This window comes from Fistularia commersonii, chromosome 10, assembly GCF_037954325.1.
Source record: "Fistularia commersonii isolate RoL2024-O1a breed Wild chromosome 10, RoL_Fcom_v1.0, whole genome shotgun sequence".
NCBI classification, from domain to species: domain Eukaryota; kingdom Metazoa; phylum Chordata; class Actinopteri; order Syngnathiformes; family Fistulariidae; genus Fistularia; species Fistularia commersonii.
In genome coordinates, this window is record NC_141293.1 from 7,350,198 (window position 1) to 7,367,579 (window position 17,382).

The window sequence follows — 17,382 nt, forward strand, 5'->3', positions numbered from 1 at the left end:
AGCAGGTCTCATCTAGCACCATATGAACCACTTTGGGGCTTGAGCAGGCGTCTTCTGCAGTGGAGAAGCTATGGTAGCTCCATGCACCCCAGATGGGATGGCACTCCACTTTGTATTGACCAGGACGTTGGTGCAGGTGTTGACATCAGCAACTGTGTTCAAAATACATGTTGCTTTTGTAAGGAACATCAACAGAAGGGAACTGAGAGCCAGCATGGAAGTTGAGTAGCTCAAGACAGAAGACGGAATGCTGAAAGTTCTTAAAAACAACCCAGAAAAAAACACATGACACAAGTGGCCCCCGTTGGGACGGACCGTTACAACACCAGCCTCCACGAGGACTCACCTTCCTGGTTAGCGGTACTTCTATTGGCACGGGGACGACCTCGGCCAGCAGGCAGCCGTAGAAAGCCGTCATGAAGGCAGCAGGATCGTTGTTGGGGAAGACCAGCGCCACCTGCAGGGGGGAAGCACGGAGCACGGTCAGAAGGTGAAAAGAAAATCGGAAAGGAGGGAGTTCCCGCGCTGTTGCCTTGAGGAATCCAGAGAATCAGGTGCCAGTGAATGAAAGGCAGGGATTTCTGATCTGTTTGGCGCTGCGGCGCTCGAATGCTCGTGCAGGGGTGAGTACAATCCACTGCAAATCCAGAGGGACTGTTGCATTAGCTGAGCCCATTTACCATTGTTAGCGGAGCTAGCATTAAGGGAGAGGTGTGGCTACAGCATTGCAATTTCAAAAAAGAACGCAAAGTGGAGGTCATGCCCTGCACATCGGGAAGAACCTTGCCATGACAACCCTTTTCAAAGTGTAGCTCCGCCTTTCCCTGCCCTTTAAATAAGAGTACAGTTGAATCTTGGCTCATGATTGCATCAACTTGATTTCATAAACATCAATTTTCCAAGATTTGAGCTGTCTCAAAGTCAATTTTCTCCTTTGCTACAACTCAAGATCTGAGTTTGAAGCGAGCGGGATGAGTGTTTGACAAGAAGGTGGTCGCGGCTATCTGTGAAGAGGCCTTTAAAGATTATGGCGCGCCCCCCATTGCCAACTAGCCCAGAGAAAATCAGGGAGAGATGGTGAAGTTGTGGGTGAGATACGGTGACAGAGAGCATCATATGGGAGAAGGCATGACACATTCATGGGGATCGGAAGAGTCATTCAAGGCTTGTCAGGGACGGATTGATGATTTTAAAACAAAAGAGAGGCTTCACACCGTCCATAAATGAAGTTAGCAATGTTAGCATCACATTGTAGCATTACATGTGTAGCCGGTAAGTTAATATAGGGGATAAAATTTCCACAACCTCTTCCTCCGCAATCTTTGTCCCATCTTCAAGGTGACACTTGAGAAAACTACTTGAACTCTTTTGTTTCGGATTAGTCTTATTTAATAAGGCCAGGGGTCTGGAACGGATTAATAGCGTTTCCATTCATTTTGACGGGCAGGGATGAGCGCTACCTCTGATCGTGGATGGTGAGTCGGATGTTCAGATGAACATTCGAGGGGCTGTTAGCGGGAAACAAGGTTATTTGTCGGGGAGGGGTTAATCTTATAGTTCCTTTAAACCATTCCGGTTATTTTCTACTTTATTATTCTCTCTCTCCCTCCTGAAAGCCTTTATCTGGGCTTGTCATCTTCCCCCTCTGTTTCAACTCATTCCTACGTCAGATAGGAAGCGGCGGCGGCGGCGGCCGGGGGTAAAACTGAACCGCCACATAGATGAATGGAAACCCCATTTTTTTTCCTTTTGTAATAGAATATTGTGGGATGGAAGCCAAAAAAAATCACGACATGTTTATATAAACGGACAAGGATGTCGGCACTCTGTTATTATGCAAAAGGAGATGGTCAGGAAGTAGAAATGTTGATATATTTTTGGCATCTAAGCTGGACCCCCCCCCCCCCCAAAAAAAGAAATTTGATTTCTATAATCTGTACATCTGAGCTAAAATGTCACGTAAGTTGGGTCTGGCAACCAGACAAATCTGCTGGGCTAAAATTTCATTTTCACTCTGCAGACCCTCACACACGCACATACACTTTCATACGAACACACAAACCCCAACCCCGAGGGGGACCAGACCGATCTGCCTTGGCGACACGGTCTGGCACCGCCAGGCTAATGTAAGTCAATAACAACGCTAACGATGCTAAGCATATAGCAAGTGCAGGGAGCAGACATATTTCCCCGCCGCCAATCGGTTACCCCGGAAAGGAGGTGAATATTTAAATGACAGAATGGGCCGTATTTAGGCGAATGAACTCCAGTTTAAGACACATCTAAATTCGGAAATCCAGGGTTCTCCGACGGTCCGAAATTTGACAGCAGGCTCACCGAGGACTACGACGTCCGCAGGATGGATTAATGAACGATACATGAATGGGTTAATCGGTTGATCATGCGTTAGCTCCGCCTCTGTGGACACCAGAGGAACCTTGGCTTAAGTGCTTTTTAAGAGCTTCCATATAGTGGACTTGTGCATGCGTTCACGTATTTGTGTGTGTGTGTGTGAGTGCGTGTGTGTGTTTGTGTTTGTGTCGCGGTCTAGGGGTTGCAAGCTAAGTGCACCTGAGCCAACCTGAGTGGTGTGATGGCAGGCCGATCTCATTGGACGGGGATCGGGTTTCATCCCTGACATTACTTTGCGTGTTTCAATGTGAAGATATCGCTGGTGGACAGCATGAAAGAGTCACACACCCATTGTTCTGGGTGCACTTCCTGCAAATCACTGCTATGCGAAGTATTTTGTAAACAATTCCGCTACCGCCAGGGTGGCAAAGCATGACGGAGCATGTGTTGACTCATCAAAACTTCTAGCAGGAAATGACCGGGGCTGCCAGCTCCTCTCCGGTTTTGCAACATATTTCAGTTCATCATCTGCATAATGACCGACCTCATTTGTTTGGGCCAAAAAAAACCAAAACACTGAGTGAAAGCACAAATCAACGAAGACGGAATTAAAGTTTTACTGGCTTCAAAATGGCGATAAATACCCGTGGCTCAGAAAGGGGAGGTTGACTCGGATGTCAGCAAACCAACCCCCTCACGGCATTTAACCTGAACACCCATACGGCGTCGGCCTTTCTCGCCACAGGCGTTTCCCCTTGGCGCGCTGCACGTCAGCGGCCATCTTGAACGGTCATGTCAGCCTTTCTAGAAGTCGGCCCGCGGTGATTGGCCGCAGTTAATTTGCGACACAGAACACGTGCATGACAATTAGACTGGCCATAACAACCAAGTAACGCTAGCAATGCTTTGGATACTCCTGCAAAAACTACAAAAGTTGGAGTTTTTTTTTTTCAAAATAACTCAGTGCGGACAATAACCTCATCTGTGTGATATTTCTGGCCGTAATTAAGCCTCTCCTGGTAAAAAACCCAGTTCTTAAATCTTCCCGCGAGACAGATTCTATAAAAAAAAATAAAAAAAAACAAAAACACTGTAATTTCAGTTGTAGATTCACACTTTGGGAGTAAAAACAAGGAAAAAAAGAGGGGGGGGGGGTTGGCCTGTAATTAAAATACACACCCTTCCGGCCAGACGCATGAAAACACACATCCAGACCAGACACTGTGGGTGTTGAACGATAGTGGAAACATGTGACATATGAACCCCCCCCGTCTCCTCCTGCTTTGGTACATTCCAACTGGAAGAGACTGAGACCAGGAGCTGGTGACGGCGCAGGACGGATGGGGAACGTGAAGTTCGCGCTTCCCGCACCTTTGTGAGATACCGAGCCGCTACCCATCCCAAGACACCCATCAACCTCAAATAAAAGCTCACGAGCTTCTAAAAAGACCCCCCAAAAAACACTTCCTGCTTATCATACCTTTCCATTTCCTCATACTCATCAGCCGCACCTTCAAGGCAGGCCCCAGAAAAAGTCATCCAGCCTGAAACCAGTTCTTGGTGCAATAGAGAAAACACCAGGGGAACTTCGGATGACGTCAAGGGAACTGCAGATACTTCACAACTGAGTCTGTTTGGATGTCGTCAAGACCAATCAACAACCAAAAGGTCTGCGGTGACAACCAGACCCTGGTCTTCCTGAGGCTACTGGGCTTTGTCTGATTGGCCGCCGGCACTCACCCGGTCTCCGGGTCTGACCAGCGGCTCCTGTTTGGTTCCTAGTTTGTGCAGCAGGTTGTAGGCCACTTTGACGCTCCTGGACCACAGCTTGCCTGCAAAACAAGGAAAGTAAGCTCAACGCAGAGAATTTGACAGGAGCACAGCTGAGGTCAAGGAGACGGAGCGGAGGGGAGGAAAAACAGGAAAGAGTGGAAAGAGAGGAAAAAAAAAACATGCTAGCTCTCTGGCTAACCTTTCCAGAGATGAAAGGCGAGAAGATGAAACGCTTTTCTTAGTGCATGAGAACAAACGGTGACATCATGGACGTCCAAACACAGGAAATAGCCAGCGCTCGGGGTGGGGGGAGTGGAGGGCGAAAACTTAAGCCGACGTGTACAAACATTTTGGATTTCCTTGGAGAAGCTTCTAGAGCCGAGCTCCACAACCAAGCCCAGCCACAGCAGCAAGAAGGTCCCCAGTTGTCCCCCTACAGGGGGCTTTTCTCTGGGGAGTCTGTTCTCCTCCTTGGAGTTCCTGCCATGGTCCGAACATATGCAGGTTCATTGGAGACCCTACATTGCCCAGACGTGTGAATGTATGACTGAATGGTCTCATGTTATGTATGAATGAGAGGGTGAATGCACTGTACATCTCTATATGACATCAATGAGAGGGTGAATACTTGCATGCCTCTCTGATTGGCCAATCCAGGGTGAACCCCGCCTCTCCAATGACAGCTATGATAGGCTCTGGCTAATGAATGAATGAATTATTAGCGAGATACTTTCAACTGATGATTTATTGCAGATTGCTGTTACAGATATTTGTTGTATTCCCCCTTTGCTCAAAGATGGGAATGGACAGAGGGTGCCTGTTTTGATGTTGTCTGAGCGCTGCAAAGCGTCCTGATGGTAGTTTCCAGCTCCCGGGCTGCATCAAGGCAAGGCACCGGCATTCGAAAGCTGGGGATTCAGTTCGCGAACTCCCAAAAAAAACGGTCCAGTGGAAAATCAGGGCTAAAAGAACGACCGCAAAACTAGCGGGTGCACTAGTGCTCCAGTCCACGCTAATTACAGGCAAACACTTGGGCATCTTGACAAGAAGCAGTTCCCGGGCGCTCACTCAGAGGCTCATCCAGGCAGTACCAGAAAGGGGCAAGTGTTCCTTTGAACCCCACCCAAGCATACATCCAGAGTACCATCAAGCTCGTGCTGATGATTACCAGCGTTAGCTCCCAAACAATAAAATCATCTTTTTCTGCCTTGTTTTCCCGAGGCATGCCGGCAGATGCAGATATAACGCATGGACGACGTGCTGCGAATCCCCCCCCCTCCCTCGGCACTAAACCGGGCTTTTGTATTTGTCTGGGCTGATGAGTCGGATGAGTAGTTGTATCTCGGAAACTGTGGTCCTGTGGTCTAGAAGAAGAAAAGAAGCCTCTCAGATGAGAGGTGAAACGTCTATGAGAGAAGAAATCCAATTGCCAGGATACAACCAAACGGGGATTTGGGCTCTCAACTTCTGAAGATGTACAGCCAGGTTGATCCTTCACGTCGTTATCATCTCCATTCGGCAAATTGGATTCGCGTGGTTGTATTTATTGGGGTCCGGTTCAGTGCCTCCAATTTAATTATTAATTACAGGCACGTAAATAGAATCGCAGATCGGCGGTGAAACAGAATAATGAGCCTCTGCTATCGGTGAGATAAGACCTTTCTAAGGTGGATAATACCATCCAGCAGACAGCAGTCCCCCTTTGCAAGAGGACAATGGAGGGGTAACAGGTGGGTAGATTCCTGCAAGGAGCCTTCTCCTCTGAGGAGCAGGAGCATGAAACTCCCTGGATCACTTCATCTGACTGAACTTAGCACTGTCTCCGTAGCAGTCGAATCCCAGTCCGGCGTGCAGCGGCCGGGTAAACGCGGCTTGAACCCGGTGCAAGAGGGTCATGGTATTGGAGATGCTGTAGAAGGAGAGGACACCTGCCGGGTGGTTCAGGTACACCCCGAGTTTGGAGGACTCGGGGGCCGAGATGACGGTCGGGACCCGGTTGTGCCAAAATACGTAGCTTTGCTGGTCACAGTACAAAGCCCAGGATCTGTCATTGAATCCGAACCTGGACTCCTTCCCTTTCAGCACAGAGGTACTCCTGTACGCCACTGCTACCGCGACTCCTCGGCCTCTGAACTCCACCTCCCAGTAGCAGCTGCTTGTCAGACCCTCTCTGCTCAGGGCCTGGGCTGAGTCCACGAACCGGTATGCATGTGTCAGATCTAACTGGCTTTTTCTCATTAGCATGGCTTTCCTGTTCCCTTCGGACAGGAGCAGGTTCACGTGGGCGTTGTCGGGGTCCAGGGTGACTTCGCAGGCGTACCTTAGAAATCCGTCTCTGGTCTCAGGCTCTGGCCTTGGCAGTAAAACATCCGCCTGGATCAGGGAGATGTTCGCCCACTTGTCTCGCAGGATGTCCTCCAGCTCAGCTCTGGTCTCGGACAAAGCCACTGTCATGCCTTCGAAGTAGCGCAGAGGGCGGGTTTTGATACCGGATGAGTCGACCGGCGGCCCAAGCTCTGACAGTGAGGCGTGATACAGCAGGAACTGGACACTATCCCGGGTGTTGGATAGACGTATCAGCTCAGCCTCTCTGCTCTTCAGCTCGGCCATCTCCTGCTCCAGCTTCTCCTGGAGCTCCTTGACCCGGCTCACCTCTGCCTCCTGCTGGGATCTGATGTGCACCTTCAGCTCAGAGCGCCGCTCCTCCAGGAGGCCCATCAGCTCAGTGAGGATCAAGTCACTTTCCAACACCGTGGCATCGGCGGATATATCAATGGCCCTCGCCTCCTGCTGAAGCTCCTTCACCTCTCGCTCTCTTTCAAGGAGTCTCTGCTGGACTTCCCGCAGACTCGCCTCCTGCTCCTTCTGCCTCTCGCTCCATTCCACTGCCGTTGAAACGATATTGTGATCCTTGTGTTCGTTCAGGGCGCAGAGAGAACAGATCAGCTCCCGATCTGTCCGGCAGAACATGCTCACGATCTGCTCATGATGGGAGCAGATGTTCTCCTGGAGTCTCCCGGCAGGGTTGACCAGCCTGTGCCGCTTTAGCCGGGGGACAGCATAGTGATGCTGCAAGTGTTCCCGGCAGTAGGAGAGGACACAATCCAGGCAGGACATGACGGCTTTCACATTCAAATCCCCGCAATAATCACAAACCACGTCTTCACATCCAGCCTGGAGGTAAGTCCGCCTGTCCTCCTTTTCACCTGTGTTTCCCTCTTCCTGTCGAGACATTCGATCGCACTGGGGGCAGCTGTCGCCTCGTTTCCCACCGATGTAGACCTTGATGCACTCTGGGCAGAAGTTGTGCTTGCAGGGGAGAGTCAGCGGCTCCTTCACGAGATCCTGACAGATGGAGCACTGTGAACCTCTGGCATCTGGCTGAAGCTCTTTCTCTGCCATCTCATCTCATGGCAGCGTTAACTGGTTCGAGTTTCACCCAACGTTAGAGCTGGGCTGACCTGAAGGCTCGTGTACAATCAGGACATGCCGGCTCCACCCATTACTGGCCCTGGACAAGGAAACACCTGCAGGGGGTGGAGCTTTATAGCAGGAAATTTTTGATTCTTAAAGAGTCATCTTTGTTGACAGGAAAGTTAGTTCCTTTTTGGAGTTTTGTCAAAAGGTGGTAAAATAATTCTGAGAGCCTTTGGCTTGAGTGGAGTCTCTGTTGAAGGGGGGTCAACCCCCCAAGCAATTTGGACTCACTATGAGTTTGGAGCAAAGCTGCTCATGGCCTACCTCACTACCTCACTCCCATTCAGATTCTCGCATAGTGCCGCAGGACCGGTTCCCTGAACTATGTTGCAAGGTCACTGCCAACATCCTTCCAAAAAAATCATCTCCGGTCCATCCTGGCTTCAGGCCATACCAGAAGTATGCCCTGAGTAGGAATAGGAGTAAGTATGCCCTCAGTAGCTTCACCAATCAGTATGCCCTGAGTATGCCCTTAGCAAGAGGGGCAGTAGCTTCACCGATCCGATGTCACAGAATGGAGGGCGGGTGCAGGCTCAGCATCCAAAGTGCTGGTTCTCAATAAGGCCTCACTCAGCTGCATAACCCCCTTCCTCAACCAGAGCGCAGAAGGACTAAAGATTTCTCAAAGAATACATGTCCTGCTCCGGAGGTGGAGCTTGTCCCGACACCTGTGACGGCCATCCACCTGACAAGGGATGAGCCTTCCGTGAATCTAGAAGTTCCCACCCGATAAATGGGCTTTAATTGTCTCACAAGTTTATTGAGGATCCTGAACCCTGATGGCTGAGAACCTTCATGAGCCAAAGATTCGGGAGTTAAAAGTTCAAGCAGCCGGATCAGAGACGAGACTGAACTTGGGTTGGTTTGTTCTGCTGGATGTCCGACGATCCTGGGGGCACAATCTTCAAACCTTTCATGTATCTGTCTCTTGCCTGCCAGTTTCTCGGGGGGTTATCTGCAGTGCGGCGTTGTCGGAGTTGAGTTTAGGGACAGAGGGAGAGTTTGGTATCGTGGATCCTGCCAGGGGGGAGGGGGCCAGGATGCTTCGACAAGAGGAAACAAAACAAGTTTGTCCTTGTCGGCCTACATCAAAGGGAATACGCCACAGGAATGAAAGATGGCGGAGATGTGGAGATTGAGATTTAGATTCAGCACTGCACACACACATACACACACACACACACAACACACACACTCCATCTCACCACCACGTCGTCGGCTCTCCAGCAGAGGACTCCCTGAGTGCTGGCAGAAAACATTTCACAGTCTGGTGAGCGCTCATATCGCCTCATCATCATCACAGCCATCTAACGCCTTGAAAATCACACACACACACACACACACACGTGCACGCGCGCACAAACTTGGAGAAAGTTTTTGCTCGTGGAGTCATTTCTGGGTTTTCCCAGAAAATTCGGGGATCGATAATCAGCGTGAGGGCGCCGAGACCAGCTTCGCTTCCAATCACAGCTTCTCGATTCCTTTCCCTGCATGCTCTCAGTATGAAATGTGTGAATGAAAACATTAACAGAGGAATTTCAGAATAAAATCTGCTTCTGCACGCCTCCGACCATCTTGGAACACTTCTTGGTTATTTTGACGAGGCAGAGAAAACAAAGGCAACACCCAACGAACAGAACGGCGGCGCAGCGGTAAGCGCTTCCACCTCACAGGGAGAAGGTCCACGGTTGGATGCTCACGGTGGGGCCTCCATTTTCTCCCTGTGTCTGCATGGGGTTCCTCAGGGTTCTCCAGTTTCAAAAAAGTCCAAAAACATGCGAAGGGTTCACTTGAGACCCAACATTCTCCAGACATGTGAATGAGGGGGTGAGTAGTTGTATGCATAAATGATGTGAAAGAGTGAGTGAATGGTTGTATGTACATGTGGCCCTCTGATTGGCAGGTACAACCATCCCTGCGATCAGCTTACCATAGGTGAGCACGTAGAGCGGCTTCCCGTTGGTGTCCATGGTGGTGAGGCAGGGGGCCTTGGGAGAGATGGTGCCCCACCTCTGCAGCGCCGCCTCCAGGGATGGCGGCCAGTTGGTCACCACGCCCAGCTGCTCGCCTCGCATGGCCACCATCTGGGCCCCCTCGGCTTTGGGCAGGTTGGGGTCTGGCTGCTGGACTGTAGGGCAATAGACCCATTACTTGACTTGTACTACTCATTGGTATGCTTCAGTTTTATTCCACAGAGATGTGCACTTTGTCCAAATACACTATTTGAAAACAGAACCGGTGAAGGCTGACCTTCCAGGAGCTCTTCAAAGTCGTCCACGAAGAACTCCCTGAGCGGGGGCCGTTTGGGTCTCTTCAGAGTGTTGACGAGCTGCTGGATTTTGGCTGAGACTCTGCTGCTGACCGGGACGCCTGCAGTGGGGGGATGGATTGCAAACCCAAGGAGGCAAACACACATACACACACTTGTTTAGCGCTCTGCAAGGTTCTCGTGACGGCCACCAAACGGGAGCTTCCTCGACTGAAGGAGCGCCTCATCAACCGTGTCCGGTTTGAAAATCAAGTGTCACCAGGGGTGTGGTCTAATTGGTGAGTGCAAAAAAATACCAAACGAAGAGTCTGATGGCGATGGTCAAAACCAGAACATTCAAGTCGTAACACCAAGATGGAACCTCCATGGAGGTCGAGGAGATGTAAACACAGCTGACGGACCAGAATAGAACGAGAGGTTCCGACTCCTCAGAGCTTTATTTTAAACTCCATGCGGTGTTGGTAACTTATCCCGGCCCCGCAGCGAGTTGACAGACTTGCTGCGGAAAATGAGTTTAGTGGGTGTGGAACCCATCATTACCTCGCTCACGGGGTTGTGGGGGTGGCTGGAGACAACGCGAGCAGAAGATTGTAACATGAGGCGAGGTTTAAACCGGACATGGTTAGCTGTCAATCACAGGGACCGCATCCAGAGACGCCCAGACATTCACTCTCTCATTCACACCTAAGGACAATTTAGAGTCTTCAACCAACTGACTTGGGGGAGGAAAATAGGGAATCTGGGGAGAACCCAGAGAGGTAGGCAGGGCCAAGTTGGAATGGAATTGGGAACCTTGTTGCTATGAGTACAAACCGCTGCACTTTGACACGGTATGACTATGAAGGTCAGGAGTTCGCCAAGCTAAATGCAGTGGAAGGATCACCTTGTACACCTTGATCACCTTGTCTGGGAAGGTGGAACACAGAAGCTGATTAGTCCATCAGAACTTTATGTACCACAAACAATAAGGGAGGTTCCTGGTTCAATTCCGGCAGGGGGTTCCACTCTGAATGGAATCCCCCATGTTCTACTCATGTCTGCATGTGTTCCCTCTGGCCTCTCCGGTTTGCTCCCACAGTCCAAACATGTAGAAGGGTCAACGGAGACCCTACATTGTCCAGAGGCGTGAACAAGAGGGTGAATAGCTGTATGTTTCTATATGTGGCCCTGCGATCAAACGGTCCAGGGTGAACCATCCCCTCTCAAGGTAGTGTTCATTAAAATGGGTCCATTAACCAAAAGGGGAAGGATTCTCTTTCAATATTATCGATATTATGGCTTTCGATATTAGGACATACTGAATCTTCTGGAAGTGAGATACATCTGCACGCCGCATCCCGGCATACAACTCACCGTCTCCGGTCTCCATCAGCTCAGCATTGCCGTACTTTGGCGTCTGCCTCTGGGCTGCTGTACTGCCGCCGGGCGCCCGCTCCACCTGGATCCCGTCGGCGGCGGAGGCGTTGGCGGTGTAGCCGGTAACATCTGGAGGGGCGGAGTGGTTTTCTAAGGTGGAACACAACAGGGCAAGGCCGGGTTAGAATCTTGACTCGCACCCGTGAACCCGATAGAGACTGCAACAACAACTCTATCCATCCAGGTCTGGATGATCAGGATTGGGACTTTTGCAGAAGCAAGTGGTGCAGCACTGAGAGCTTGTAAGAGAATTTTCCGTTTGTTCTCAACTGGAGGTACTGCTTAATCTCTGTCACGTTAAAGAAAAACTTTAGCAACAGGTTGAAGTAACAACTAGCACAGAGTTAGCGAACAAAAAACCAAATGAAGTGCTGCTTAAGATCCAAGAGCAGAACCCTATAAAGATGCCACGCTTAGCTTTGCGCCCTGGATGGGAAACTCTCGTGGCCAAATCAGGCAGGAACGGCGAACCCGCGACGGCTAACATTCCATAGGAAGAGGCCATTCACCCCCTGGTGGTAGCAACGATGCTAGCTTGACATCACCGACCAAATTGTTCCCCTTCAGCACCTTTGGGGATTTTCTGGAGGCCTTAACAACTACAGACACATGCACGCAGTCTGCGTGAAGAGCTGACCTGAATCCTTCAATCGTAAAAAGGAACAAAACTAATCTAGATAAATCTGAGTTATCAGCAAGCGGGATGAGCGTTCGATACCAACGTGGTGTTGACTCATCCATGAAGAGATGGAGAAGTTGTTGTGGGTGGGATACGGTGATGGAGAGCATCGTCTGTGAGAAGGCAGAGATTTGGTGCGGCGGACAGCATGAAAGTCAACGTTAGAGGTGTCAGAAGAGTCATTCAAAGCCAGTTGGGGACAAATTGTTGGTTTTAAAAAGAGGAGCAGCTTCTCTCCATAAATGAAGCAGCAATTAGCATTTAGAAACACATTTTAGCATTAAGAAGGGATGCTTCCCTTTTTTCTGAAGGGATGCTTCCCCTCCTGTGGTGGGAGCTTGAAAAGATGTGCGTGGAATCTAAACAGCGTCCCCTTTCAGCTCCCCTGCGGTGGGAGTCCACCTGGCCATCACCCCCCCCCCCCCCCCCCCCCCCCCCCCCCCCCCCCCCCCCCCGACACACACACACACACACACACACACACACACACTCAACCATCATCATCACAGTCACTCTGGTCTGGAGGCAAGCTGCTATTCAGGGTCGTGCAGTGATCGCAAATACACGGCTCAAAAAAATAAAGGGAACACTTAAAAAACACATCCTAGATCTAAATGAATGAAATATTCTTATGAAATACTTTGCTCTTTACACAGTTGAATGTGCTGACAACAAAATCACACAAAAATTATCAATGGAAATCAAATGTATTAACCCATCGAGGTCTGGATTAGGAATCACACTCAAAATTAAAGTGTAAAAACACACTCCAGGCTGATCCAACTTTGATGTAATGTCCTTAAAACAAGTCAAAATGAATCTGTGTTGCTTCCTGAGTGGACACTATGATTTCACAGAAGTGTGATTGACTTGGAGTTACATTGTGTTGTTCAAGTGTTCCCTTTAATTTTTTGAGCAGTATATATTTCTGGGGACATAAAACCCCAGCAGGAGGGGGTTGTTCAGGAACGCCATCCTTGGGGCTATCAGGCTATCAGGAAGTGGCTTAGCACTCAGGTGTAAAACAGGTAAATCATATTGAAAGGGAACCGTACTGCAACCATCTTAACTTATATATATTGTACACCAAGCTATGACGCATTCACTGTCGCATCAACCATCGGCAACCAATACAGCTTTGGGCTTCCCTCCACAGACTTAACTTGTGCGATTTTCCTGGGACGCGCCCATTTGGAAAATCTGCTCACGGCCATGGAAAAAAAAGAAAAGAAAACTGGAAGCACGAGAACGACTCCAGAGAAGAACAAGAGACAGAGGAAGAGAGAGAGGGAGGGATGAATCCCTGCAACGCACCGAGGCAAAGCCAGGGAGACCAAACAGAATTCTTGATCCAGACATGTACTGCATATCAATACTGCAGTACCCGGCGCGGGCATGCTAATTAGCCAGCCGCCGCAACATCTGGGACGCCTGTTGGAGCAGACGTGCGCGCTCCGAAACGTTGTTTCCGTGTCTCGCAGAGGTTTGGCTCACACCTCGCTTTGACCATTTGCTTCCTTCAACCTTCCTGCAGTGGAGGAGGAGGAGGAGAAGGAAAAAAAGGAGGAGGAAGAGGAAGAGGAGGAGGATGAATGGCTGCCTCCTTCAGTGCAGAAATACCGATCAGATAATTTCAGGCACAAGACAGGTTCTGTCTACCACCGTGGCAAGGTGAGGGAACAAAGGTGTCCTGGGGGGACGAGATACCCGAGAGGAGAGGTCACATTTCCAGATCGTGCCTGAAAATATCTCCTTCAGCTGTCGTGCATCCGGCCGAGGGGCCTGATGTCTTCAGCCTGTCGATGTTCCTGACTTTCCGCCATCGGGCGCTCTTTGTCACTGCTTCCCCGTGCAAACAGTTTGTCTCGGTGTGAATAATATCTCCAAGTTTCCATCAGGAGACAGATGTTCCTGCACTGTGTCCCAGGTTCACATTTCAAACACACGCTCTTAACGATAACAACGAATGCCAGCTGTGTTTGCCTGAACCCAAACGCCACTTCCATTTTGCTTTCGGTGCCTGAATCAAAAATCGACACTGCCAACAAGCCGCCCCCGAGCTGAAGGCAGATTTGGCAGTTGCTGTCCGAGGGACAGAAGTCCAGAACCAACATCCAAAATACGTGAGATTCAGGGACATAAAGACAAAAGCTCAAAGTGATGCTGTTTGCCCATCCAGGCCGAGTTCCTGATGCTCACTAATGCTCAACTTCGAGCTTCTGTCTGTCAATTTCAATTCAATTTTTGGGGTTGCATGCAGATCCGTAGTCTAACGCTGCAGTGTCGTATCTCTGGAAGTCCTGGGGTGGCAGTGTTGCACGGTATGCTCGAGTTCGAACAGCGAGAGAACCAGCGAAGATGAAGAAGACAACATGGCGTTGGTGCAACCAGGAAGGAGAATTCTCCATCCAGAATCCGTTATGGATTTAATGGCTACACAAACCGCTGCCATCTACAGCACCATCTTTTTCTTAGAATGTACGCTATCAGTAGCTTCGCCACTGCTGCCACATTTGTTCTGTACTGCCCTTGAGTGGATGTATGGCTTCGCAACCACAGCGACGTAAAACAGGCATGGGAAGTACGTGAAAGGGATGTACCTCTTTTACGTACGGAACACAAGCATGGGATAGTCCTTCGATGGTCTCCATTTCTAGAGCCTTTTACCCTGAATCACATTCACCCACTCACATACTCACTCGCAGAGCAGCCATGCACGGCAATGGCCTTAACATCCGAAGCAGCCGCGGGGGTTCGGAGTCTTTCCAGCGGACATGTCAGCATGCAGACATGAGTTGCCGGGGAACGCCGCCAACCTTGTACCAACTGAACCGCCCAAGATGTAAAGTCTGAGAATTACTTGTAGCGGCACAGAAAGGTGGAGTGGCCTTTTCACTGATGCAAGAGATTCCAGATGGGTGGCACGGTGGCGCAGAGGTTAGCGCTTCCGCCTCACAGCAAGAAGTTCCCTGATTGGACAGGGAGGCCCTTCTTTGTGGAGTCTCCTTGTCCTCTTGCCTGCACTCCTTCTTGGAGATGGTATCTTGGATTTCATATGGATGTGAAAGGAAGGAGGAAGCAGACAGGTGGCCTCTGTCTTCCCACCCGTGGCTTTCACACCAAGAAGGGCAGGGCGACCAACGCAAAACCAAAGCATGCTGCGCAATTACCCAAACCAGTAAACAACGGCGAAGAGGAAGAGGAGGAGGAGGCGGCTCTCATGCCCTTGGAAAACATCTAAAACCGTTGTTGATCCTGATCATCAACAACCCACGGCATACAAAAAAGTTGTCTCCGCAAGCTTTTTGTCTCTGCAGCATCTTCATGCAACTGCGGCAGCGCTCAATGAGACTTTCTGGCCAGGTTAGCCACGCCGCCACAGGTTTTCATGGAGGAGGAGCAGGAGGGGTGGGGCGGAGCTTCATCCCTGTATGGGGCCAAGGGATGGCGGGATGAAAAGCCCGGCTCCGACAACTTACCGGAGCATCCCGGCGAAGAGTTCCCGTTCTCCAAGGAACTCCTCCTCCCCCTCCTTCTCCTCAAGGAGAGGCGGGTGAGAAGGCCTGCATGTAAGGGAGGAGAAGGAGGACATCTTGAGAAGTTCCGTCAGGCTGGACCTTTTGCCCTTCCAGATCACCGGGCTGTAGCTTACACCATCACTTGGAAAATTCACCTTCACCACCCGATCAGAGAAATGCAGCCAGACTCCACCGCGATATTGCCACAGCAACAGCGTCGAAGGCAAGTGAAGTACCGGCTTCTTTGAGAAGATCCGAGATTGGCGAGCATGCCAGTTGTGTGGTTTCCGCGACGTGATTGGCTGTTGGACCCAGAAACCCAGAAAAAGCTGAGTTCCTGATTCGTCAGCTAGCAAAGCAGATGGTTTGCTCCATTTTAGGAACAAACCATCAAAAAGGTTCCCACCAATGGGTGAAACCATAAACTACAGAAGGTGGGGGACAACCAGGGGATTTGAAGGTCCTGGATTAGCCTGCATAAGGATTAGCAATATTTTCCTGGAAATCTGAAGAAGAAACATTTTCACATGGAGTCCTGTTTGGAGGCAAGGAACACAAGAAGGCGGAAGGAGGAAGAACGAAGGACAGAAGAAGAAGGAAGAAGGAAGGAAGGAAGGAAGAAGGACAAAGGAAGGAATGGAGGAAGAAAGACTCGAAGAAGGAAGGAAGGACACATGGACAGAAGGAAGAAAGGATGGAGACAGGGAAGGGAAGCAGGTAGGAGAAAAGGAAGAAACAAAGGAAAAATATATGAAGGGTAGAATAAAAGGAAGGAAGGATAGAAAGGCAAAAGGATAGAGGGAAGGAAAGAAGGTAGAAGGGAAGAAAAGAAGGAAGGAATGAAGGAAAACCAGATGAAGGAAGAGGGGAGAAAGCGATAAAGGAAGAATTGGAAACAGAAGGAATAGAGGAAGAAAGGCATGACGAAGGAAGGAAGGAAGGAAGGAAGGAAGGAAGGAAGGAAGGAAGGAAGGAAGGAAGGAAGGAAGGACATAAAGGTGGAAGGAAGAAAGGATGGAGAGGGAAGAGGAAAGAAGGTGGGAGAAAAGGAAGGAACAAAGAAAAAATGTATGAGGGAAAGGGTTAAGGGAGAACAAAAGAAAGGAAGGCAGGAAGGAAGGAAGGAAGGAAGGAAGGAAGGAAGGAAGGAAGGAAGGGCAGGTCACATGATTGATCCAGAATCAACATGGAAGCAGGAAGTTGCAACACAAGGATCTTGTGCATGTGTGTGTGTGTGTGTGTGTGTGTGTGTTTGTGCCTGCCCCTCCAGTCACTGAAAAATGGTTCAACCCGTTCAAGCCGTCCACTGGTACAATTAGATTTTATTTGCGTCACCATCTTGTCCAATCAGGGAACTTCCATCCTTATTATTGGATGGACCGCCATCAGTGTGAATAAAGAAAAGGCCTTCAAGAAGTACTGCAGATACTCACGAACTTAGCTTAGCATACACCTACATGGCCGATACCCATACTCCTACCTGTCTTGTGGTGGTGGTGGTGGTGGTGGTGGTGGAGGAGGTGGTGGCGCAGGTGGTGCTGGTGAGCGGAGATGTGCACATGCTGGGCCAGGACGTCGGCCAGCCGGCCGGCGGCAGCACCGCTACCTCCGCTGCGCGTGGACGAGGATGACGAGGAGGCCGTGGAGGAGGTGGTGTTGGTGGTGGAGGAGGTGCCGTGGATGGCGCGGCTGATCCAGTGCTCCATGCTAATGCTCCCCTCACGGCTGGACGAGGTCCCGCCACCGCCCCCTCCGTCCTCTTCTTCGCCATCTCCACCCTCCTCCTCGTCACCGTCCCCCTGGCCTTCACCCTCCGATCCTGAGGAGGTGTCTGGGGAGAAGATGGAGGAAGTACATCAGGAGATTAATGGAAAATACTACATGTGAATATACAGATG

At 50.2% G+C, this 17,382-nt stretch overlaps 2 protein-coding genes across 6 annotated transcripts in view; both read right to left on the reverse strand.

Moving 5' to 3' along the window:
• Positions 1–17,382, reverse strand: part of LOC147230221 (disco-interacting protein 2 homolog C) — a 131,249-nt gene that overhangs the window by 32,817 nt on the left and 81,050 nt on the right. For all 5 annotated transcript variants that reach the window (XM_086153477.1, XM_086153475.1, XM_086153473.1 and 2 more), the window contains exons 5-10: positions 16,965–17,315; positions 11,225–11,377; positions 9,853–9,972; positions 9,533–9,730; positions 4,093–4,184; positions 347–457 (exon numbers count right to left, since the gene is read on the reverse strand). In XM_086153477.1, the coding sequence (XP_086009603.1) occupies positions 347–457; positions 4,093–4,184; positions 9,533–9,730; positions 9,853–9,972; positions 11,225–11,377; positions 16,965–17,315 (1,025 nt within the window). The remainder of the gene's footprint in view (positions 1–346; positions 458–4,092; positions 4,185–9,532; positions 9,731–9,852; positions 9,973–11,224; positions 11,378–16,964; positions 17,316–17,382) is intronic.
• Positions 5,917–7,527, reverse strand: LOC147230222 (tripartite motif-containing protein 16-like). Its single transcript, XM_086154380.1, has one exon. It carries the CDS (start codon positions 7,525–7,527, stop codon positions 5,917–5,919), a length of 1,611 nt encoding a protein of 536 aa, XP_086010506.1.